This window comes from Dermacentor andersoni, chromosome 8 (genome assembly GCF_023375885.2).
Source record: "Dermacentor andersoni chromosome 8, qqDerAnde1_hic_scaffold, whole genome shotgun sequence".
Lineage (NCBI taxonomy): Eukaryota > Metazoa > Arthropoda > Arachnida > Ixodida > Ixodidae > Dermacentor > Dermacentor andersoni.
In genome coordinates, this window is record NC_092821.1 from 80,277,426 (window position 1) to 80,302,266 (window position 24,841).

Sequence of the window (24,841 nt, forward strand, 5' to 3'; positions counted from 1 at the left end):
ATGCTCACAAGAACGGAGGATGCCTAAAAGCAGTGAAGAAGAAACTAGGAATGGGCAAGAATCAGATGTATGCGTTTAGAGACAAAGCCGGCAATGCCATTACTCATATGGATAATATAGTTCAAGTGGCTGAGGAGTTTTATAGAGATTTATACAGGAAGCTAATTCTAATAAGCCAAAATCTTCTTTCATTCCTGATCCATTTTAATAATGATAGCAAATAGCGAAAATGAAGAGACCGACTCGTTTCTGAATAGCCTCAACAATGTCGGTTAATGTTGGCTTCTTTGGGTCCCAAGTGAGCCCAAGTGCTCGAGTTTAGGCCTCACTAGGGTTTTGTAAAGTCGAAGTTTTACGGTTACCATAGCAGAGGAGAAGTCGCTGCAAAGGAAAGCAAGCATACGGTTAGCACCCTTACTATTATAGTTTGCATGAAACGTCCTGGAAATAATGATGGACATAGTGGCTAAATCCTTAGCCTTTAGTTAATGAGTTCAATTCTGAAGAATGATTCGATTTAGCGAGGGCACAATTGGTCTACGATAAAAGCATGCTGGCGGCAAGTGGCCAGGTGCGAAACTGCTGCACGCTTCCTGAGTCAACCATGATTTGGAAAGCGCGTCATGCTTTTTCATACACTGTCGAGTAACCGGAAGAGGTGATAACAGCTGGTCGGAGCCGTAAGCTGGAAAATGGTGCGGGAGATAAAGGAGAGAGACTTTGGCGATTTCTTCGGCTCCGAACCACTTACTGGGACAACAGCATTGTCCTTCAGCACAATTATATTGCCTGCTTTTTCCTCAAATAATTGCGCTCTCCCACTGTGGCGGACACGGTGTAAGGTTATTTTGGAGTATTGTTTAATCGAAATGCTAGTGATAAGAGAAACTGCTGACAACAATGCCCTGGAGAGATGAGAGGCCACTAAGCGTGTTGTTACTTGTATCAATATATAGTATGTTGCATAAAGTTTATGTCATTAATGCTTCAAAATCTGTTTTGTTTGCCACCATGCTTAAGTGCAAGTAGCAAATAATTATGAAAAAAAAACGATTATTCAATCAACGAATGGGAATGGTCAAACTCCCACCATGGTGCGGACTTATGTAGACTTGGATAATGGGTATGCCACTCTCCAGAATGAAGTGGAGATGGAATCGAGGGATCCATGAGGGAAACCTTGCGCTGATACACACATTCAGAAATTGTGGTACACTTGTAGATGCTGTAGTCGCTGACGACGCCGAGCAGTGTCTGTGTCCTTTCCCTAAGCAAGCAAAACCGTGCTATCGCTCGATAAACTTGGTTTAACCCCCTTCAACCGCGGCAACTTTTTATGTCTACTCGCACAAATAGCTCGCGTGTGGTGGGAAATTGAATCCACGACTTTCTGTTCAGCCACACAATTACATAGGCACTGAGTCATTGAGGCGCCTCTAGGAGCCATTCAAGAAAACTTTAGTGAAATCTATTTATCTTGCCAACAAAGAGAATTGGCTCCCCCGAATGTTTTTCTATCATACGCTAAGGCAACGCTCTTCTACGAATGCGCCGAAGCATAAGCTGCGAGTTGCTACTCGAAGCTTCCGCCTTAATGTTTTACTTGTACTCATATTGGCCGCCTTTATATCTCTGCCTGAATAAAAAATTACTCAACAACGCATCTATTGTGGACATCAGTGGTAACACCAGTGCTGCACCCTTTTTCTTATTTTTTGGTCTTTGTACAGCTACTATAACGGTGTCATGCCCGGAATCATCCTGCGAGATCATGAACTGATAAAGCGTATATTCATCCAAGACTTCCAGTATTTCACAGGACGACAGGTGAGATATGGTTTACACAAAAGTTCGGAAAATGACTTTTGCGATATAAATTCTTCCTAAAGAAAAGCTTCTCTGAATATGACCTTGTTCATCTGAATTAGCTATACACAGTAGTGCAGCGCTGAACATTAGAGAGCTCCACCTCCTCCCTAAATTTATCGTGGTTTACAGATAGCGGTTTCTCAGAGCCATAAACCGTAGTAGGAACGTTGAGTGCGGCACCTTGTGACGCTTTGTCCCCAAAATCTTTGGGCTGCTAGTATGGACTTCCGGCCCAAAGTAAATATGACCTTATATGACGGCGTACACGTCACTGTACCATTCTCAAGGCCAGATTAGCATTCTTCAGCCGTCAAAGCTATGCGGAAAACGTCAGCAAGACATTGGGCACAAGAAAATTGTTGCTAATGTCTTTATAGGCTCAATCCCCCTAAACAACTCAAATGCCGTGGGGCATCGAGTGTAGCCACGCAAGCCGTCAACACAGCCTTAGACTAGGTGTTCCGTTTACAAGACAATATTTGCCAGGTTGTGATACCTGTGATCCACTTGAGACTGTTCAGCACGTACTTGTTTGCCTATCCCAAATAAGTCTGAACCACAAACCTTGGCACCTTCTGTTGCACGATTTAATAAGCGGTCTTTGAGTGAGAGCGTATTACTCGGCCCATCGCCGGACATTATGTCAACGAAGCCAGCCATCGAGGCGCTGTTGCAGTGTCTGTTTAGACATGCCTGGATTTGAAACAGAGAACGCACCCTTTAAATACAAGCGTATATGGTTCTGTAATGGCACGCTACTATACATACCTATGCTCACTATCACTCCTCAAACCCCTTTCTTGTTCTCCTTTCCTCCTACGCTATCAGCCAATTTGCAGGCTTATGGATATCATCCCAAGCCAACCTCTCTGCATTCCCTCAAAAATTTTCCTCACTCTCTCATTTTGTCTACACTTGTTGCATGTTTTTGGCATGTTCTATCGATATTTCTAAGCAATTAACCTTGAAACTGATTCCTTCTCGCAATCCTTTTTTTGCAGGTCATGGCCTCCGTGTCAAAAAACCTCGCCGTGAACGAGGTGCGAATTAGCAGGGTACGTGGCGACGATTGGCGCCACTTGAAGAAAATCATTCTTCCCGCCTTCAAGACGGGCAATATCAAAAAGGTGGGTGAAATCGAATTTTCAAGTGAAATGTCTTGTGCAGTCCGAGTCCCCTTTTCTTACGTATCTGACCTCTACCGCCGAACGCGTTTAACTACGTTTAGTGGTATGGTGGCGCCATCTAGCAAAGTCGCAGTGAAATAGTCTATTACTTTAGCATTTTAAGCGTAGAGCTTCGTACAATAATTACGAGAGAGAGCTGTGGCGCTACAACGAATGGGAGTTGCAAGCGCTGTGGGTCAGTCAGCATTGGAACGGTGGTCAGCTCATGGATGTATCTAAACTTCGTTCTTCTTCCTTCAAGCAGTTCTATGACTTCATAAACTCATCATTCACGACGAAGCACCTTGTTATATAAGGGTAAATAAAGAATATAAAATTTCTCTGACGGCAGGATTCGAGCCCGAGATCTCCAACACAGATGCCCGATATTGAATCCATTACAGCACGGCAGCATGCATCGAAAATCTGCATAGAACGCCCTTACGAATTTCTCGCGTGCAAGCCAGTGCTTTGAAATTGCTGGCGCGGTTTCGATTTAGCCACCTCAATAGGCTAAACCGCTGCAATTAGTAATAATTACGCGTGTTCACAGAATATTTCGCATTTATAAGAGTATAAAGAAGCTTGAAATTTAGCAAGCCAACAAGAACATCTTATTCCACAAAACGCAGATCAGACAAATTCACGTACTAACCTTCATTTCTACGGTGGATCAACGCTCTCAGTGCCACAGTTCCGTCTGGTAGCTATTGTGAGAAACTCTACGGCGCCAATGCTGCAAATGCCGGCTCATGCGTGAGACTCATGTCAACTGCCTCCGAAAAATTTACCCTACATACATCTTCTTGCAATATATGCGCGCCCTCGCTCGCCTTAGCAGGCGTGTAAAATACAGAATCGATTTCGTTCTCTTCCATGTCCATGTCACTTCGATGTCTATACTGAAGGTGCTCGTTTGTGCTGAGCTTACGAACTGCGATCGCAAACGGTCTGAAGCAGAACGTCTTCGGCATGTCGCCAAGACAGCCGAAGCTAGAGCCCCTCACTTAGAGCAGACTAGGCTAGCCATCAGCGAACGATGGGCCACCCAAACGAAGCGATCCAGGAAGGTCATCTTGAAGCAGAGCTGGGCCTCCGCTACTGAGTGACGGGTGGCGGAGAAGGCAGCTCGCGCCGTTGCTCGCCCGTACGCCACCAGTAATCTTACTTCGAAAAAAATTTCGTCAAGGACTCCTTTGGTAGCTCTTGTAGAGTCTGCGAGCACCTTTGGTTTGCCTCAGCTGTACTACACCGCGTCTCAATGAGGTCCATGCCCATTCTATACGCGCAACCACATTTACCAACTGACAACGTTACGAACTTGGTGGCGCGTGTCGGCTGCGGACCAACATTGCACTAGGACAAACTGCCTCGTCTCTCACTTGAACGGTATTTTGTTGTCTAGAACAGTTAGATCTCTGCGAAGAAGACGAGAACGTCGAAGAACTCGGCACCCTCTGCGTGGAAGTTGTCTTTTAGGTCAATGTGATTCTCACTATAAATCAAGAGGCTGTTGTCTTGGACGAGGCGAAATGTCTCTAAATCTACCCTGAACAGAATAAGACACTCCTAATGCTTTTTGATGAGCACGCCGACGTGTTGTCATTTCCGTATATCTAATTAGAGCCTCCGCGCTGAATTCGCACTGAAGTGCGTCCCACTGTCTTAGAACATGCCACCAGTGAGATTCGCCGCACTGGCCAATGCGGAGCGGTGCCCTCGCATGTGCTGTACAGGACAGTGAAGTACTAAGGTTCAATTCCTCCATGGGACTTAGTTACCTTAGACACTGCAGCCGTTAATGAATATACCGAGGTCTTCGATATGCGTGTATAATATTCATCCGGCATATATTTCACCACAAATAAAATAATTTCTTCGTATAACGTGATGTTCTTTAACAATATTACCACGAAGCTGCATACCTATACGGTCCAAGTAAATTTTCGTGTCGTTGTGGTAAGCAAAAAACTCCCCATACGTTGGCTGATCCCGGAGATAGTGAAATAGCGCCCCGACCCGCAGTTGAGGTGAAGCAGGTGTTAAGCACTCCCCATAAGTGGGCCGATACCAAAGATAATACAATGCTGGGTCGACCCGCGGCGGAGGTGAAGCACGCGTTAAGCACTCCCATACTTGGGCCGATTCCGAAGATTGTACAATGCCGGGCAGACCCGCCGCGGAAGTGGATTCATTAAGCGACCCACATACACAGCTTCGATGGTCATCTTTCTTCACTGAGAGGGAGGGCACTGAGATATTTTATTTATGCCGTGGAAACCACACATGGTTCAATACCCAGTCACACAAAGAATTTATTTATTTATTTATTTATTTATTTATTTATTTATTTATTCGTTCAGTTATTTGTGGATGAGTTAATTGGGCCTAACGTCACAAAGAATTACAGGGTCGGAGAGTAAAAGAGGGCGTAGCGGTGGGGCTGCCGACTAATTTCCACAATTTGAGGTTGCTTACGAATTGTGCGTCATTAACATTATTTATGTGATTTTCTGTGACCGCAATTTAGTGTACGTATATGTGTGAACTGACTTTATCTTTCACTGTGTCTTGTATTGTGTATGCGTGCCATTGGACTTTGTTCAGTGCCGCTTTATTCATTATCGCTTCAGTATGTGGCAGTACAACGCGAAAAGCAATAGCGGGCGACACACACAGTTGCCAACTTCTAAAGAAAATGTACAGAAACATTCAATAATTATAGACTCATTTAGCAAAATATAGTGTTGATCTACTTGGTGCTCAGCGGCCAACGTTCGTGGGGAAACCGGTTCGTGGAAGATGTTCCAATTTGTATTCTAGTATGTTTTATAGGCTTTGGGCGAAAGCTGCACATTGTTCAAACAACGGCATTCCCCAAGTTGTAAATTATACTGTTAAAATACCCAATAGTAAGCTCTACTTTTATATACTGCTGCCAGGAACTAGCATAATTTCTCGGTCCACTCCAGAAACAAAATATTAGTTTAACAGCCGCTCAACGGGGCATAGATGCAAACGTCAGCTAATGAGCTAGGTGGTTCACAGATATGGGACCATATGACGTAAACATATTTGAATCTGTCTTTATTCCAATCTCCTTACGTCATATTTACGTGTCTGCCGACGCAAGGATCGTGGGATGGCCCGCAGAATTGGTTGAGCCACCCCATCAAACACTTTTCTTATTTATGGGAGGTAACTTTTGTTTGCTTTCAAAGCGAAAAGAATTGCTGACCATCACAAGTTTTTCTTATCTAACACGCTAGCCCGCTGGAGTGGAATGGGTTTATGTAGAGCCGAGCTATGGCGCAGTGACAGCAGATAACCAGACCAGGGTGGTGCTGGCGTCTGCAAATGGTGTGCTCTCCCTTGCTTTGGTTGCGGGGGCTGGTTGAAAATCGCGTTGGCGACGGAAGGTGAAACATGCCACTAAAACAAACAATAGTTAACAGAGCCATGTCGTATACGTGCCGAAAGTGCGCGACAACGCTATATTTCGACGAAAAATTATTAACATACGCAAATAAATCCATTATCTGTAGCAGCTCCCAATAGGCAGAGCCAGAGCAATCAGTAGGTAGACATCCTATATCACTTTGGGAACGGGAAATCTTCCGGCTATGCCGTAAAAAAATTATTGTTGTCCGGCATAAGTCGAGGATGTCCACGCCTTTTGTGCGGTTGAAAACATCCTACAAGCACGTACACGACCATTGGCTCACCGCCGTCCGATGTTGCCACTAAACGGCCAATATTTATAACCGACAGCATGCATACTCTTCGGGCCTGCACACATATGAAACATTTCTGCAAAGCATAGCAAGCATGTATCGGTTCTGAGCTTTAGCTGAGATCAAGAACCGATACATGCACCTAGCAGTCGATAAGCATCAATAAGTGCAGGCTACCTTTTAGCGCTTACTATCACTTCGCGTCGTACGACTCAATCTTTACGCATGTTCTGAAGGATAGAGATACTCAGCAGAGTGCCTGTAGCACGTGTTCCGGATGGAGTTCAATGTCAACACATAAGTTGAACTCCCATTCTACGATTTCCACATTCAGTAAGGTACAGACAGGTCTCGTGTGTTTTAGCTTTTGCCAAAAAGCCTAGGAAAAACGCAAATTTTTGGTGCCATTATCTGATAAATGGCGGTGCGCTGTACAGGCCATAATGAAACACAAGACATGCCGTCATATTGCGCAATTTTAAGGAGTTCAGCAGCGAAACATTTCTAACCAAAAGAGAAGAGAATATATGTCTAGCACAATGCCCAATTCTTGCTAAAGGATTCAAAAGCGTTCCCTTTCATTTCAGGGTAACTTTGATAACATGGCATTCTACATGACAAATTGTCCCCACGTTATTCTAACCGCTATAGCAAATGAGCTTGTTTGCGTATACGGGCCCTATCGTTTTGAAAATAGGAATATATTGACCGATGGCTGCGCTGCGTACCAAGTTCTTTTTGGTTATGCTCTCTTCTTTATTCTGTTTTTCATAGTGCCCTGGCTTTACTGGTATTGACTACCCAGTTCTGCCGGTAGTGTGCACTGTGGTCGGACATTGACTTGCTTTAGAAAAATCGGGTTCTCTCAGATTGCAAAGAGTACGTGGCCATGCTTGATATGGCATGTTTTCGTCGATGTATCTTCATTCCTTCTTTTTTTTTGCTCTTCCTTGTTTGTGTTCTTGCTTGTGTGTTTGTTTTGTACCTATAGGCGGCCTTTTATTGCAGGCTGCCATCATTATTAAGCGACCTCTCTGTGTCACGTTTCTACTGTGTTCTAGGCCGTTCCGCTGGTGAAAGAATGCGTGGAGGAATGTTTCCGGGCGATGGACTGCAGGCTCGCTGGCTCAGACGGCTGCATCGAGGTGTTCGAGCCATTCTGCATCATGGCCACTGACTTCGGTCTGCAGTTCTTCGCCGGCGCTCGCACGGACATCCAGCGGGACGACGCGTCTACGCTGGCTCTGTGCAAGGCGGCGCGCCAAAGTGTGGGCCAGTTCGGAGGCACCTTGCTTTTTTTTCTCAGTGAGTGGTTTATTAGAAGAGCCCATATAAGCCACGTTATGTCTTCCGGAGACTCATAAGATGGAAAGCTTTCTAACATATGTGTTTGGCCTAACAGCACAAATAAGACGAAAATAGTGACGAGATGACAACCAGACAAAATGAAATTGTGGGGATCTATGGCGCCTAAAGACACATTGGTTTATGAGGGACCCTGTAGAGGACGGCTGCGGTTTAAGTTAAAGAAGGTTGGATTATTGATAGTGCACATCAAAAAGGGTACACACTCATTTGTCCAAGCAATTTCGCAACATAGTTCACTGGGTGGGCGTGAAGGGCGTGACGACGGCGGTTTGACGAAAGTGAAGTGACGAAGGTGGAATGACCATAATGGAATTGCTACGAGCACATCATAACGACGGTATGACAACGAATGCAGGACGACATTATAACGACGGCGACATGACCCTGACACCCTGACGAGAATTGGAGGACGAAGCTGGAATGACGACGATGCAACGAAGACAACGGCATCATAGCCACCGAGTACTTTACCCAGTGGCTCAGGCTAGTAGAAAATTTGTCCACTTGGTAGGCGAAAAAGCCTGAGAACGACAGAATGATGAGGGTCAGCTGGCTAAGCTAGCAGACAACTTGGGTCACTAAATCGCCGTAAGAGGATAGATAGATCAATTGATAGGGAGATGGATGGATAGGTAGATGACTGATAGCGCATGGTTGAAAGGGCAGTGCGTCGGGCTACTGTGCGGCACGAACAGGGTCCAAAACCAATCGTCGGACCAAGTTGGTCTGTGGGCTTGCGGCACTGTGTTGCGCTCCTTAGCGAACCTCTTTGAGGCCAAGATTGGTCACTGGGGTTGCAGGACCGGGTATGTCGCATCGGTATGGGTCGCTGTTCAATTATTCTCTTTTACGCTGCCTTAGAGCATTGTGTATGTGCAACTCTGTCTGTGCTGCTCTTCACTGAACCTTTTTGTACCAATTTGGGTCACTGGATGTTTGCCAGTGGGTGTGCCCCGGTCTTCAATGGGCGTATTGGACGCCAATTTCTGTAACTACCTTATTACCACCTAGAATATGCCGCACTTAAATGAAAAGTATATTCTTTTAATTGACGGCACCACGTGTGCATCGGCAAGTAGCGTGCAGTAGCAACAGCAAAACGGGAGACGAGCGCGCCTGCATTTTGAAAGGCGATCTTACGGTGGCACCTTTCGCTAAGTCGAATGTGCCATCACAAAGCCTTAAATTTTATCGGCTGTACGCGTACAATAGAACCCACTTTACACTCAAGGACAGCAGCCCTACACTTTAGGAAACTGAACCAGAAGTGCACTTGGTACGCGTTGCCTTTCAGTGAACTGCTCTCGTGCCAACGCTTTGAGGAGCTGTGCCATGGATGCACTGGCTGCTCTTCAATGAACCTCCCGCCAACTTGAGTCACTGAGCATGTGCCCTCTGGCGTGCGACCAGAGAAGGGACCGGCAGCATTTCGCCTCAGTGATGCGCCACGCATCTAGGATGCCATCTGTGGACTTCTCAGCAGCGCTATCTTATGGCGCAAATGGTTCATATGGAATCCAGAGAGAGGACTCCGGCTGCAGTACACGTCTCACACATAAGGCGTCTCCACAGTGGCAATACGTTGTGTCGCAATATTGCTTCAGTGCTAAGCGCAATACTGTCGATAGTCGTCCTGAGAGGTGTTCTGTTCAGTATTTTTACCTTGATTCTCTTGTATGGACGACTCATATTATGAAACATTTAGCTGAGTATGGAAGCGTCCGTATTAACGGCACACGACTGTACCTACTGGTGCGTCCCAAGGCTTGGTCTTAGGTCCTCTTCTCTCTCTCTAATTTTCATCAATGACGTAGCCTCAGTAATCTAGAAATCGTCATTTCTTGTTTACACTGACGAGATAAAATTATTTATGAAAATACGCATTATTGACGAGTACGGCATTTTGCAGTCCGGTCCAACCTCATTCTCCAATGGGGCGACCTAGACGGACACGCCCTAACACTATAATATTGTAAAATTCATGTGAGACCAATAATATTGTTTCGTCTTATTCTGTGGATAGCGCAGTGTTGACTAGGATATATAGAATTAGGCAATCTCAGTGTCCTTTTTGTAGTACCTTAAGCTTGTATGCATACTCTACGCGCGTAGCACCACGAGACCTGCGACACTCAGTTCTCTCTGCAGACTTACAAGACAATTCCGTAGCCCATTTCCCTTCCTCAAATTGTTCACATCCGTAATCCTCCCAATAGTGGAACATGGTTCAGCAGTGTCGAACTGCACAAGAGGTTCAAGTATGCGCACTAAATGAGCATGTCCATAAAACGTTCCTGAACTGGGTAAACATTGTTTTCTGTTTCTTAAATGATATTGCGCGACCAAAAAAAACCGATATGGACGTGAGAGAAGACGACACACCAAGCGTTTGGTGTGTCGTCTTCTCTCACGTCCGTGTCGTTTTTTTTTGTCGCGCAATATTATTTAAGTAATGGATCACCTATTTGCCCGGAATGCTGCTCTAATTGTTTTCTGACCTCGGGCACCAACTTGTCAGTTCCGAACATTCATCCTACACTTTCGTCACCTAGCTGCGGACGTAGTCGTACTAACTTGCTTTTTTTGTACAAAGTCATTCAATGAATTTCACTGTGAGTTCCGAAGGAGATCGGCTACCAAGGAACATGGACCTTTCCACATTTCTACGTCTTTCACTAGACACTCGCCTCTTCGTGGAATAAGAAGTACCGGTAATTTTCTTCATGCTGATATTGGTCAGAGCGTGTTGTATTCTGTCTGTTTCGATCTTTGCCCTTTCTCAAAAGGTGAAAAATAGCAAGAACTAGCTTAGGATTTATCGCACGTTTTGTAATAGTGCCAAAATAACACAGTCAAAGTATGAAAAACCGGGCAGAACGGTGCTTACTCACAGCTGACCTTTTATTCATTAAGTTCGGGCGCATACACAGGAATCAATATCGAAAAATTAGTCCATACACCAGACAAATTATGTACTTCGATGATGCAATGAAAAAAAGGTGTATGCCGTCAGAACTCATGCAAATAGCGAAACCCTTTCTCGTGAAGAACGACAGATTGTTACTTTATACATTAAGGGCAGTTGATTGCGGTTGTGTGGTCTAGCGGGTGTATTACCACGAAGGAACCCGCCGTGGTTGCTCAGTGGCTATGGTGTTAGGTTGCTGAGCACAAGGTCACGGGATCGAATCCCGGCCACGGCGGCCGCATTTCGATGGGGCCGAAATGCCAAAACACCTGTGTACTTAGATTTAGGTGCACGTTAAAGAACCCCAGGTGGTCGAAATTTCCGGAGTCCTCCACTACGGCGTGCCTCATATTCAGAAAGTGGTTTTGGCACGTAAAACCCCATAATTTTAAATTACCACGAAGACACGATTGAGGCGCTTTCCGAATGTGCACTCTGTTGCATCTTAGAGTGCTGTCGTCCACTTAAACCTTGTATGATCGAATAGCACACTGATTCATCAGGGTGCCCTTTGATCATGTTTCGTTAGCCTAGGCAGATACTGTGACAATTTGTCATTTTCTCAATGGTTGAAGATCTTTTGGATGTTTGCCATGATGGATCATTATAGCGCGCGTCTTGCGATCCTAGAGAGGCTTTGCATTTATTACCTTTGGCTCCAACAGTGCGGATGTCGGGGGACGGTTTGTCCGCGTTCTTCTACAAACGAGGCGTTGTGCCGGACTGGTAACCATACGTAGCAGGCGTGTGTTGCGGTGGTTGAGAAATGCAAGTTGCACGTCACCACCACTGTCCTCAGTCTTCTTGAGAAGCATCTTGGTAGTCTTCACTCCTGATTCAGCCATGCCGTTTGATTTTAGGTAACGTGGGCTTGATGTCGAGTGCTCTAAGTTCCACTCTGTGGCACCGTTTCGCACCGTTTCTATTAAGCTTCACAGCAGAACTGAGGGCCATCATCCGTGACAAGAACAGCTCGCACACCGTGCCTTGCAAAACGTGCCTTCAACTTGCCGATAACACAAGCAGCTGTTAAACAGTTCAGCTGGTCAAGCTCACAGAAGGTATTAGAGTCCACAGTTTCCAGAAAGTTTCTGCCCTTGAGTTGTACTATGTCACAACCCACTCGCTCCCACGGAGAATTTGGTCCTACCCTACCTACCCAGTCCTTACCTTACCTACCTACTTACCTACCCAGTCCCGCACCTACAGTGACCCATGTCGGCGTGAAACAGCTTCGTTGAAGAGCGTCACGTATGTACTCACTGCCACATACTCAGTGGCCCAAGTGGATTCGATGCTTGGTTTCGAACCCTGCTCCCTCAAGGCAGTAGCCGCATGTGCTAACCATTCAACCACGGACTACGGTCGCTTGCGTCGTGGGGCACTGCGATGCCACTTTATAATGTCAACGAGGGTCTCGGCAAAATTAGGGCGCAGGCTCTTTTCCCAAGCCTATACCCGCTGAAGGAAGCCGAACGCCTGGCTGGGGTACACTTCTGCCCATTTGAACCAGTGTATGCCCATTGGCGGTGGGAATCGACCCCAAAACCTCCCGCAGTCTAAACGCGGGCGCTCTACAACTAGGCCACGGCTGCAAACGTAACGAACTGGTGTACGGTGCCCCAATTGGTGTGGTGGGGCGTTACGTACATACTGAGCATGTCGCCGAGCCTGTGGTTGAACCGCTCCGTGAGACCATTTGTTTATGGGAGGTACGTGATCAATTTTCGGTGAATGATGTTGGAACTCGCGAAGGAGGGATTCTATTACTTCTGACAAGTAGATACGACAAATATCGCTGAATGGCTCGAGGAGCACAGTGGCCATGTACCAAGTTCCGAAGAACGGGCACAGGTATGTTGCGCGCAGAAAGGACCACGGCCTTGGCGTAGCCTGTCAGGTCATCGACGCCAACAATAATCAAGCGCTTTTCATTCATATCCGCTCTCGGAAGTGGGCCACAGAGGTCGATGCTCACGTGGTCAAACAGTTGCGCAGGCGTAGTGCCCCAGTAAGGCGTGGTGGAGGGGTTTCGCTTTGGTGACAGGCCGTGCGAGATTGAGTGCATTGATTGACGAACCGTACATTCCACGCGAGTAATGCAATTGACGAAGCCTTCTGTACGTTTTTATGACTGCTGCGTGGGCGCTTGCAGCACGGCATGGACGTACGCGCAGATATCATAGCGTATATGGTGAGAAATAGCCAAAAACCATATCCAGCCATCGGGAAAATTTGTTCGGGTAGTAGAGAAGGTCTTGCACGGTATAATGGGCTGCTTGACCAGGTAGCGTCCGCATTGAAATACAGATAAGGAGGCAAGGTAACAAGCAGCAGGGCAAACAATCGGTCCTCGCGTTTCTCGGAGGGCATAGCGATGGCGCTGAGTGTTGACGGAGCTGTGGTCATAGAATGAAGTGAGAGAGAAGCCACATCAGGGTACCATCGGGGAGCGCGAGAGCGCATCGTCGTCAGAGGCTTTCGGCCGGAGCAGTATACGACACAAAGTTCATATTCCTGCAGGCGAAACGCCCAACTCCTGAGGCGGCACTGACGTATTTTTGAAGGAGGACAGCCAACATAAAGCGTGATGGTCAGTGGTGATGCTGAAAAGACGACCGTAGAGGTAAGGCAAAAACTTTCACAATGCCCAAATGCTGGCTAAACATTCCTTCTCCATGACGGAGGCAATGAAGAATGCGAGAGAGGAATATAAGTAACGCAGAAATGTTAGAAGAGATAGAAGAGAGAGGGGGTATAGAGACGTGTACAGACAGTCGTTGAGTCACAGCTGCTCATGCAAACCAGACGCTCTCAGAGCGCACAAAAGTGACCTCACTGCCTTCTGAGCCGATGATTGGTGGGGGCGGTGCTCTAGTACTGTCCGTTCACTCAGAGGACAATCATCTATTGTCCTGAATGCGTTAGACAAAGACTGTCTTTTTGCTTGAAATTGAGGACAGTGGCACAATAAGTGGTCGATGTTCTCCTCGCATCCGCAAACATCACTGCAGGCATGAACAGCATTCATAATTGGAGGCAGTGGGTAAACATCCTTTCTTGTAATCTTGTTAAGGCGGCAATAATTGACACAAAATTGAACGCCTCCATCTTTTTTTACCCTAGAACGACACATGACAACTAAGGCCATTGGGAAAGTGGAATAACGACGCCGTGTAGCTTGTCGTTTACTTGTTACGCGATAACTCGTCGATGTTCTGCGCAAACGTGATATGCAGGGGCCGTGAGACGGGGTATTATCCGGTGTCTACGGTATGGCAGGTACTTCACAAGCGACGCAAGAATGATTAGTTTAGTCGAACGAATAAATGAACATGTTAAAGAGGGCACGAAGTTGGGTGCGATGAGATGGTGGCGGGGTCGAAAACAGCTGAAGGTGGTGTTTATCAAACAAGTTTTGGCGGCAAGACGTAAACGGGTGGCGCCATTGTAAACGTCAAGCTAATTATCACACGTGACACCTTGAACAAATCCTAAGGTCTCACCACGCAGTATGGTCACTGGGTGCAGGTGAGGATTATATGTGAGCATCAAGGCAGATACAAACGTAACGGTGAAGACGGCGAACTGAAGAAATAAGTCCTTGCCATGAGGAAGCACGTAAAATGTCGCAAACACAAGAGTTGACTGTGGTGCAGCAACAAAGGACAAGGCTGCAGGCATTGGCATCTTCGGAGGTACGTCAACATCAGCGTCACTGAAGATTGTGTAACCACAGTTGTCCGCGCCGGCCGATGGTGAGTCGCATAATAGCGAAAGGGCCACTTGCTAGTAAGAATAATCGATGATTGCACTATGACACCAGAGGAGGTCCCATCCGAAGATGAGATCACGAAGACAAGTTGGCAACACGAAAACATCGATGATGTACAAAACGGCTTGGATGACGACACGGTCAGTGTACACAGCAGTAGGATAAATACACTGCGCGGTAGCAGTGCAAAGTGTCACGCCAGAGAGAGGGGCAGTGACGTTTTTAGCTCACGACAAAGATTTTCATGGACGATCGAAACGGGGGCCGCATTATCGACAAGCATTTGTGCGGCTGCTCCCTCAACATGCACGTCAATGATATTCTGAGGAAAAAAATTGGTCTATAGAAGTTTGACGCGCTTAGTTCTTACCCGTGCGACTATGCTAATCAGTTTCCCTCTTCATTAAGTGGTCGACGACGCACAGAGAAGAGCGACTGTCGACGAGGGCAAGGAGAATGGCAGCTCTCTGAGTGGTGGTCAGGATCAAAGTTTTGTGATGGTCAGTTTGTGATAAGCTTTGTAATGTACTGTTTTCAGTGAAATCAATAAAGATGGTTGATTGATTGAGTGTCATCTCCGCGCCGAGTCTAAGCGACATGTTACGGCGCATAGCCAAATTGACTGGAGGCGCCACAGTTAGAAGACATTCTGCGATGACAGAAGTGCGGAAGGCGATGGGCAATTCCACGGCCGAAACACATCTGACATGCACCATGTGTCGGCTCAACGAAGAATTGGTAGTCACTGCCTTGAAGAGAGAAAAAAGAAACCGACAGCGTTGGTAGTGGGGTGGAATATGACGGTGGGGTGGCCGTGCCATCGCGGAAGCGTGCTTGAGCGTCGGAACTGTGAACTTGGCATATCGGTGCCATTATAGGTGCGTATAGAGGCAGGTAGTCAGCATAGGAAAGTGGTGCCATCACAAAAGCTAGCTGGTGAACGGGGGGAAGTGCTTCAAATATCTGGCTACGGATGGCTTGCTGTATGGCCGGAGTCAGAGTTGGCACAGGTTTCTGGCAATAGGGAAACTGCCAAAGCTGCCGGTATGGGCTGGCTGCTTTTTCGGTCGTCCGACTTAATGTGAGCGCTTGCACATTCATAAGCAGACAGCCAGTTTTCGGCGTCATGTTCTCTGGTCCAGCTGAAGATGACCGGGTCGCGGTGACAAAGAACGCAGGCGGAAGTGAGAGGGACAGACATTGGTGTACGCGGCGCATTTGTGGCGTCAGTCATGGTGTAGGTGGGCGACGCAGGAGCGTGGAGCTCCACGATGACTTGAGCGATGCCTACAGCCTGCACCAAACATAATTTGAGGTAAGTACAAAGGTGATAATAGTTCAAAATCAGTCTAGCAGCAGCGAACAGCATGATCTATCTTGTAATGACAGCACGGGTCGTGGTCTTCGACGCGCCACTGAAAACGCGAGACGCAGCGGCTTCATTAGAAGTGGAAAATAACTGCAGTTAACTACCGTGCCTTTGGGACCTAATTTTTCTATAATGGTTCAAGAAACGTAGTTTCCAGAATTAAGGTACTTCTGCAGCCACAGAAACATTTTCCACTTTGGCCATATTTTTCAGTCATCAGAATCCGCCTTAAGCTCTACAGCTGGTGGCAAACCTTCACGCTGTTTTTGGTATTGGTTGGCTTTGATTCTGAAATTACAACATGGCCACCAAAAGTTGCATAGTAAGAATTAAAAAGTTACATAGTCACATAGGAGAAACACAGGGAACTTTTTTCTAGGAAGTGCGAAACTACGCCAGAACATCATGTGTGATATTTTTTTGACTTCCAGATATCCTCCCAGACAGTCCATTATTACACAAAATTATTGTCGCCGTTAAGTCTATTTTCGCTCAACTACCCTCGGACGAGATGACAGACAGGATGGTTCCTATCATCAATCACCGCAGAGAAAACCCTGATGTAAGTTATCAAAGCTTTTTAAGTATACTACATCTAAACCTTATTATCATGGATTCGTCCGTCAATGTGAACCAATTCTTTGTGCCATAGTTATAGGGCTGTCGTCAAAGTACGCAGCTATTATTTTAGGAGCAAACTAGTTCAAATTGGTGAGCGTAAAGCTGAAGAGTCACTATGAATCTTGTTCTCCACTACATTGACATACGGTTCCATAGGCTATGAACGTTTATACCAAGTAATCTAGCTCAATAAACAATACATCTTATTACACAATGTATGTACTTTCATATGGCACTGAATACTTATATGCTTAAATTGATCGTAGCCGCTGATCCATAGATACTGTAATAAATTATAGCTTCAATGTGCCTCAAGAGTCAAATTGCAGAGAGCAAAACATCGGCAAAAAACAAGATGCCCTGTGTATAGTCACATTGCCATGGCCACGGTGAAAAAAATTACATCAGTTTCTCTGATTTAACATTAATTTATAAGTGGTAATTGTAATCACGGCTACAAGGACAGGAATGACATCGCCTTTGATCATGTTGAAATGCTGTTTGCAAGTACAATTGACAGGTGTAATTGAATATCGTATTTCGTAACTGAGGCGAATATGAATATAGAAGGAAGACAATCATCCAATCGAATCGAATTGATTGAACGCAGAATGCTCGATATTTGTGACCAAAGTGAATTTGTCACTATTGCGTAGAGTTCATTTGGCAAAATGTAGGGGTACGTGAACACTCTAAGTTTCGAATACGAAACGAACATTACACTATAATTATTCGAATATGCATTCCAAAATTAGCTATTCGGTATTTTCTAATATTAAAACTAAGTAGATATTTCACAGCAACCGATTATCAAACTCTAATTACCGCTGTCCACCTACTAAGCATAGTATCACAAATTATCAGAAGTTAAACGACGAAAATTTTCTAAGCAATACCGAAAGAAAGGGCCCTATAGCAAAAACTATTTTAATATGTTTTTATTCCATTTTCCTAACGTCAAATTGATGTAACCACTGAAGAAAGTATCTGGTGGTAACCCGCAGCGTTGTTTGAAAGCTCTAATCAAACGGAGGTCACTTTTTTGTCTTCCAAAGCCAATAGCACTGCCTACATCGAGCATATTTTCTTATCGAATTCGCTGAAAATAGGCAAGGTGCGCGCTCAAGTGTAGAGGGGTTCGATATGTGTGAGCCAGCAAAGTGAAAGTAGATAACCGGATGAAGAAGGTAGTGCCGCCGTGTGCGATTGATCCGCTTCCCTTTATATGCCCTCACTGGTCGAAAATCGCGGTGGCGTCCATTGGAACGTTAAAAATGCCGCCAGAACGGACTCTCAGCATAGAGTTGGTAAACTGATGTCGTGGACGTGCCCAAAGGGTTCGATAACGTTATGGTGCTACGGGAAAATGTTTATTATACGCAAATAAATTCGTGCTGGCAGGCTGCTCCGAGAAGCTGTTGCCGGAGAAATCAGCGATCACCCATCCTCTGTTCCTTCCGAAACGGGGAGTCTTCGGCTGTTCAAAAAAAAGATCAGTTCGTTTGGCATATTAATGCACATCACTTTGACGCGATGAATTCGCGCGGTTTTGTGGCATCGCGGACACACAGGGTAAGTGGGCGCAGCCCGAAAGCGTTTGATCAAAGGCACAGTATCATGTAAAAAACAAGATCATCCAATCAGAAATAAAAATTTTTCGATCGTCCGGTTTAATCATGCCTAATAAGTGTGCACATATGATATCAATTGGTGCGACTTCGCGGTTTTAGTGACGTCGCGTGAGAAGCAGGCGAAGTGGTGGTGGCCCACAAATTTTCTTACCAATCATGGAGGACTGACTACAGAAAAAGAGTCTAATTACTCCTTTTTTTCGGTCGCATGGTGGAAGGCAACGTACATGACAACCTGTGATTTTCAGTTGTAGTCTCTCATTCAGTGTTTTTGACAGTCTAGTTAAGTGGCAGCTTTATATTTATTGCTACAACCATTATTGTCTTCATCTAAACGGGCGATAATAGTACATAATTCCGTCAGCGCCTTTTCTTTCTCTTTTTTTTTGCCACAATATGTGATCTTTTTTTCCGTAAGCATTTATTTAGCGACAATCATTTATTCAGCAGCAATATAACCCCAGAAAGCTTAAGCTTGCTTCAAATCAGGTTCTATTGATCGGGGAGACCACCATTCGTGCAATGTTTTTGTAGTGACAGTTAATGATCATGGGTTTAAAACTGATCTCTATTGTTTCTGATAAATAGTAAATAAATAAATAAATAAATACTGCAGCCTCACCGAGGCTAGTGCATGGGTGAGATGAACAAGAAACATACAAACCTCTATAAACAAGCTTGCGTCAATTGTTTCAGTGGAAGTGAACAAATGTTGACTGGTAATTAATTGGAGACTTCTATTGTTGATGGAAAAAAGTTCTATTTAAAGGGATCAGTGCGAGTAAAAAAGGTTCAAATATTGAAACCGTGGCGACTCCACGTAGATGAGGGTTTGGAAAAGGTCGAATAGGTATCAAGAGAGAATAGACGAGCAGAATTGATTAACATGTGAAGGAATTTGAGGCATTCAAATTCGCAACGCTCTGCAAGAGGGGTGAGACCAAGTAGGGGAAAGAAGTTAGATGGCGAAAAGTCCTTGTCATAATTTCTAAAAAAACACACTGCCTTTTTTGCACTGATTCTATTTTTTTCACGTCACAGTGTCTGTGAGGATTTCATACAACGTGGCCATATTGCAAGGCAGTGTGAATGAGGGATTGATAGGTAGGAGTTTAGTGTCTTAAGGAACAAGACGCAGCGTACGATGTAATTAGCCTAGTCTTTTAAGGGTCTTGTTACAGGCGACATCAATGTGTTTCGGCCATGAGAAATCGTGTGTGAGTAGGAGACCTAAATATTTGAATTCGAACGCTTTGTTTGAAGAAATATAATTGAAGGCATAGGCAAAAAAGGAAGGGCAAGAGCGTCATGTAAAGGACATGGAAACAGCTTTGGAAAAGTTGATATTCATTTGCCACGCTTTGGACCAGTTACAGAAAACAGCGGAATAATTGTTAAGGGCAACATGGTCAGCTGGAGACTTATTTGTATGGTATAAAACGCAATCGTTTTAAAGAAAGGCGTATTTGAACTGAGGTGTGTAGGGAGAGATCATTACTGTAAATAAGGAGTGAAAGAAGACGGAGTACTGAGCCTTGAAACAGGCATCAAAGATGAGTTAGTAGAGTTGAAACGTACATATTGTGAGCGCTGGGAAAGAAAATTTGATATGCAACCAACCATGGATGTTTTTTTTTTTTAGTATAGCGAACGGCTTGTGCATAAGTTTCGGGCGTGAGACAGTGTCGAAGGTTCTTGCAAAGTCTATACAAATATCAGCAATCTGGTCACCCATGTCTAAGAGCTGCCGAACTCATGAACGAATTCTGTCAGTTGGGTTATAGTGCTGAGGCTACTCTAAATATATGCTGGAAAATACTGAAAATTTTGTTAGCTTCAAGAAATTCTATAATATGCTTAATGATGATGTGTTCAAGTAATTTACATGAATGTGCTAATAAGAAGATGGGCCTATACTTAGACAACAATTGAACGTTACCTGACTTAACTAAGGGGAGAATTGAAGCGAGTTTCCACGAAGGAGGAAGGGTGGCGGTTGAGAGAGATTTTCTCAAGATAATTGTTAGATATCTGCTGCACCAACGAGAGTATGGAACCAGAAAAACAGTCGGGATACCGTGAGTACCACACGACTTCTTGGTGTCTAAGTTTAGGATTAGGTTAAGCGCACTCTCAGGAGACAGTGATACATCGTCGGTTGAAGGGTATGGTTCAGAATCAAAAACAGTGATTACCGAGTTATCTGTCGTAAAGACAGAGTGGGAGTAAGTGTCCAAAGAAGATATTGTGTGCGTAATAGAAACTGCAATATTTTTAATTATCAACGTATCCGAGACTGACCCAGGTGGTAGGACAGCTTTTCAAAATTCAGGGAGATCAGTCTTTAATAATTTCGGGAAGGTTACCTTGTAATAAAATTATTTTGCCGAAACCATCTTAGAACAAAGTTCCTTTTTAGGTCTATGGAACTGCATGAGTTTTGTTGAGCCGCCAGAGCGTTTTGATCGACGTAATCTGGCCACACGACGTGATAAATGCCAAAGGTCTCTAGTCATCCAAGGAATTTCAGTGTTTATTTTCTTTGTTTTTAAATGAACGAAAAGGTTTACACACTTATTGACAAGATTTTTCGAAGAAACTTATCAAGGTATTAGTTTCACTAGGGATACTTATTAGTTCAAACTCATCAAAAGAATCGCATAAGGCGTCTGTTATTGCCTAATCATCAGCACGTTAATAGTTAGAAAATTTGCAGTAGATATAGCCGGATTTAGGGACGATGCGTAGAACTGAAATTAACACAGCATTGGGGTCAGATATGCTATCAACAACATCGCATTCATAACAGGCATTAAAAAGAGATGAAGTAAGAAAATCAATATGAAAGACTGAACTTTGCCGAGTGAAATCGGGAACGACCTGGTGCAGGCCACAGGACAATGGAATGTGGACCAACTCCCGCCCTATAGCTACTTTGTGTGCGCTCACTTTCACTGAAGACTAATCAGCACCACGAGCATTAAAATCGCCCATGCAGATAACGTTGGATGAGGAAGCATTTTATGTATGCAAAAATTTACTTAGATTGTCTAAATACTAAATACTAGAACCAGGAGGGTGGTAAACCACCCGTATAATCAAAGACATACTTTCAAGTTGGACTTTACAGCACAAAGACTCAGTATAGAGAGGGGCAGGGAGTACAGAACAGTAGAAGAGAGATTGAGAAAATAGAGCAGCACCGCCTGCTCTCCCGAATTTTCTTCTCTCCGAACCCCTTTGAAGCCAGGGAGCGTCACTCCCGAATCATGCACATCATCATGTAATCAGGTCTCAGCAATACGGCTAATATGTGGCGAGTCAGACGAGACCAAGGAAATATATATTTACCGGAATTCCTGACAAGGCCTATTAAATTAACGTTTACAATGAAAAGTTGTTTGAGATTATCGTGAAGTCAAGAATAATTTTCTCTAGGAAGTGTTTCAGTGGGTTTAGTTGAGCCAGCAGAAAACAAGAGTATCGGATGTGCTATCCCCATTGTATCATACCCTGTCAATAAATTCATCATCAGAATGAAGTTGAGCAGATGAGCCACTATCCCTATTAGAGCAGGAAGCTTCCCAAAGCTTCTTGCGAATATTGTGAACCTGAGGTGAGAAGTCTTCTGAAACACGAAAGCTAGTGTCTTCTTTATTTTATATCAATTCTTCAGCACCAGCACCTTATCCTGAAAATCAGGTAGCTTCATGATAACGGCACGTGACCGGCGCAAACATGAATACTGCCGAAATATTAGCTCGCCAATGGGGATAATTGCCTATCGAATGAATGAAAAATTAATATCATCTAACCAATCGGTCAAGCACCAGTTCATCAGTAAAAAACCACTGCTCTCCAGCGGAAGAATGATTCGCAACACTCGCCACTGCATAGACAGACAGACAGACAAAGAACTTTAATGACAAGGTCCTGAGAAGCTTTGCCCTAGGGCAGAGCTGCGGGCCGCTCCCACGTGGGGACTGGTAGGCCGAGCCTAACCGCCGCATCGTGGGCTCTCTGGACAGCCCAAGTTTGACGTGCATATTCTGAGCTCCGGATGGCAGAGCTCCATTCTTGTTCTGTGATGCGATTGGGTCCCTGTAACGAGGGGCATCGCCAGAGCATGTGTGCGAGATTGCTAACAGCCCCACAGTCGGGGCAAGTAGAGCTGAAAGCCTCTGGAGTGATCGTGTGGAAAAGGGCCAGGTTTGGATAGCACATCGTCTGAAGCATGCGTAAAGTGGACGCCAGAGGTCTAGCCAGTTTGATGTGAGGGGGAGGATAAGTCCTCCTACCGAGGTGATAGTGCGTAGTAATTTCGCTGAAAGTAGTGAGAATGTCCCGAAACTCGAGAACCCCGGAGTCTGAACTCGATCCTGCTCCCGCGCGGTGGGTTAGTGCGCGCGCTTGGGAGTGGGCGATGTCATTCAGATTGGGAAACGAGTCAAGCTGGGGGTCGAGGTGAGCCGGAAACCACGTGATGGTGTGCGGAGAGATTGTCTTGTTCTTGTTAATCTTGTGAGCCTCCTCAGCGATGGATCTCGAAGCGAAAGCCCTCGCTTCAGGATCCTGAAGCGAAAGCCCTGAAGCGAAAGCCCTGACCGCCGATCTCGAATCAGTGAAGAACGGAGCAGGCCGCAGTTGCTATAGCACTTCTAGACAACAGCAGATCGCCACTGCATAGGTTTTTCTCTATTTGCTATCTGTTACGTTTGGGTGTGACCTGTTATGCTTGAGCAGAAATGAACTGTCGACATATTATGATGTGGAATTCTGTAACCAAATACAAATAAAATAGCAATCAATATTGGATTCGTATTGAAAATGTAAAATAATAGCCGACACTCAAATAATGCGTTTTTCCGCAACACTCTCCGAGATTTCCTAACGGACGCCTTTTTCGACAAGGAAGCCGTCAAGCATTCCCGTCTTTAAGCCATAAACTTATTTGCTAAGATTTTCTTGCCTTCCGAAATTGAAATCCTTAGGTGCGCGACTTAGTTTGATGAAAATTGTCTCCTCCATTGTGAACGAGGTGCAAAAACGCGTGATGAAAGCGAAATAAATTGGTGCACTTCTTTCTTTCCTTGCTTTTCTCCTGCAGAAAATGCATGGCACAACAGTTCTTACTTAAAGCATGTAATACTTGTGCATGGTATGCCGACACCCGGGTTGCATATTACTGAAGTTGATTGTTTTCACTTTTTTAGGCGTGCAATTTTTCATGAGGACTTCGAAGTGCAAAACGCACAATGTTGCCAGTGTTGTGTAACTAGTATCACTATACTATGACTTTGTGCTAAAAGTGAGCACCATAGGTGTTTCATACCAGTACCGTGGCGTATCTCTTCTCTCTTATAAAGTACGCTTGTTTACAAGAGAGATTTTTCTTCGCCTCAAATGTGTTCGCGATCTCCTGTGTTAACAGCCCACCAAGGAGGACGTACTTCAATTGATGTTAAACTCGGAAAAAGAAGAAAGGAAGAACAACGGAAAAATCGGAGGCAAGTGTTGTTGACTGCCAACAATATTACGTATCTGTTAATTTATTTATTTATTTATCTCTTTATTTATTTATTTATTTATTTATTTTTGCCATGAAAGTGATTAGAACAGTGAGCGTTCACAATTTCCTGGCATTGCGCGATTCAGCAGAATAATGCAATTACATTACATTTCACCTTAACGGCCCTTCACGGGTGCTCAGGTAACATTTCGCTCGAACGAAAGTTCCTTAAAGAGAACTCAAGCAAAAATGTAAAACCAAGCGCTTCTGTCAGCGTAATCACTGTGTGATATCTTCTTTTGTTTGGAGAAGGCAAGAGAGCATGCGAAAGAGAAAGCAAGGAGATAAAATGCATAGAAGTCAACCAGACGAGCGTCCTGTTTGCTAGCCTACACTGGAGATAAGGACAAGGGGGAATAGAAAAAAGGAAAAGCGTGAGCATTGAATGCACGTTGGAGAATGTACAGGGGCGATACAGACCGTGTTATTCATGGGCGCCATCACATTGACACATGTACTTGTGCATTGAAGGACCTGTTTCATCGTCTAACAAGTGTTATTGCTCAGCGCTGGACGCGCCTGCGTGTACCGAAAGATTCTAGAAAGTATCCATGGTTCTATACGTTATCTTTTGTCACCTATATACCCTTGCGTAATGTGATTGCGTGTTTCCGAAAGCGAATGGTGTAGAACTTTCTGGAAGACACGCGGGCATTGGATTGGCTCTGCACCGCTAAATACTTGTCATCGACTGATCTGAAGACTGGCTACTGGATAATAGAAGTCGCCGAACGGGATCGCGAAAAGACAGCCTTCATCATGCCAGACTGC

At 44.9% G+C, this 24,841-nt stretch overlaps 1 protein-coding gene across 1 annotated transcript; it reads left to right on the forward strand.

Annotated features, from left to right (window-relative positions):
* Window positions 1–1,091: 1,091 nt before the first annotated feature.
* LOC126538745 (cytochrome P450 9b2-like) lies at window positions 1,092–24,625 on the forward strand. The gene is made up of 6 exons (XM_055074959.1): window positions 1,092–1,123; window positions 1,731–1,827; window positions 2,871–2,996; window positions 7,831–8,074; window positions 16,681–16,811; window positions 23,933–24,625. The coding sequence occupies exons 1-6, from the start codon at window positions 1,092–1,094 to the stop codon at window positions 24,020–24,022; spliced, it is 720 nt and encodes a 239-aa protein (XP_054930934.1). The 3' UTR covers window positions 24,023–24,625.
* Window positions 24,626–24,841: the final 216 nt, after the last annotated feature.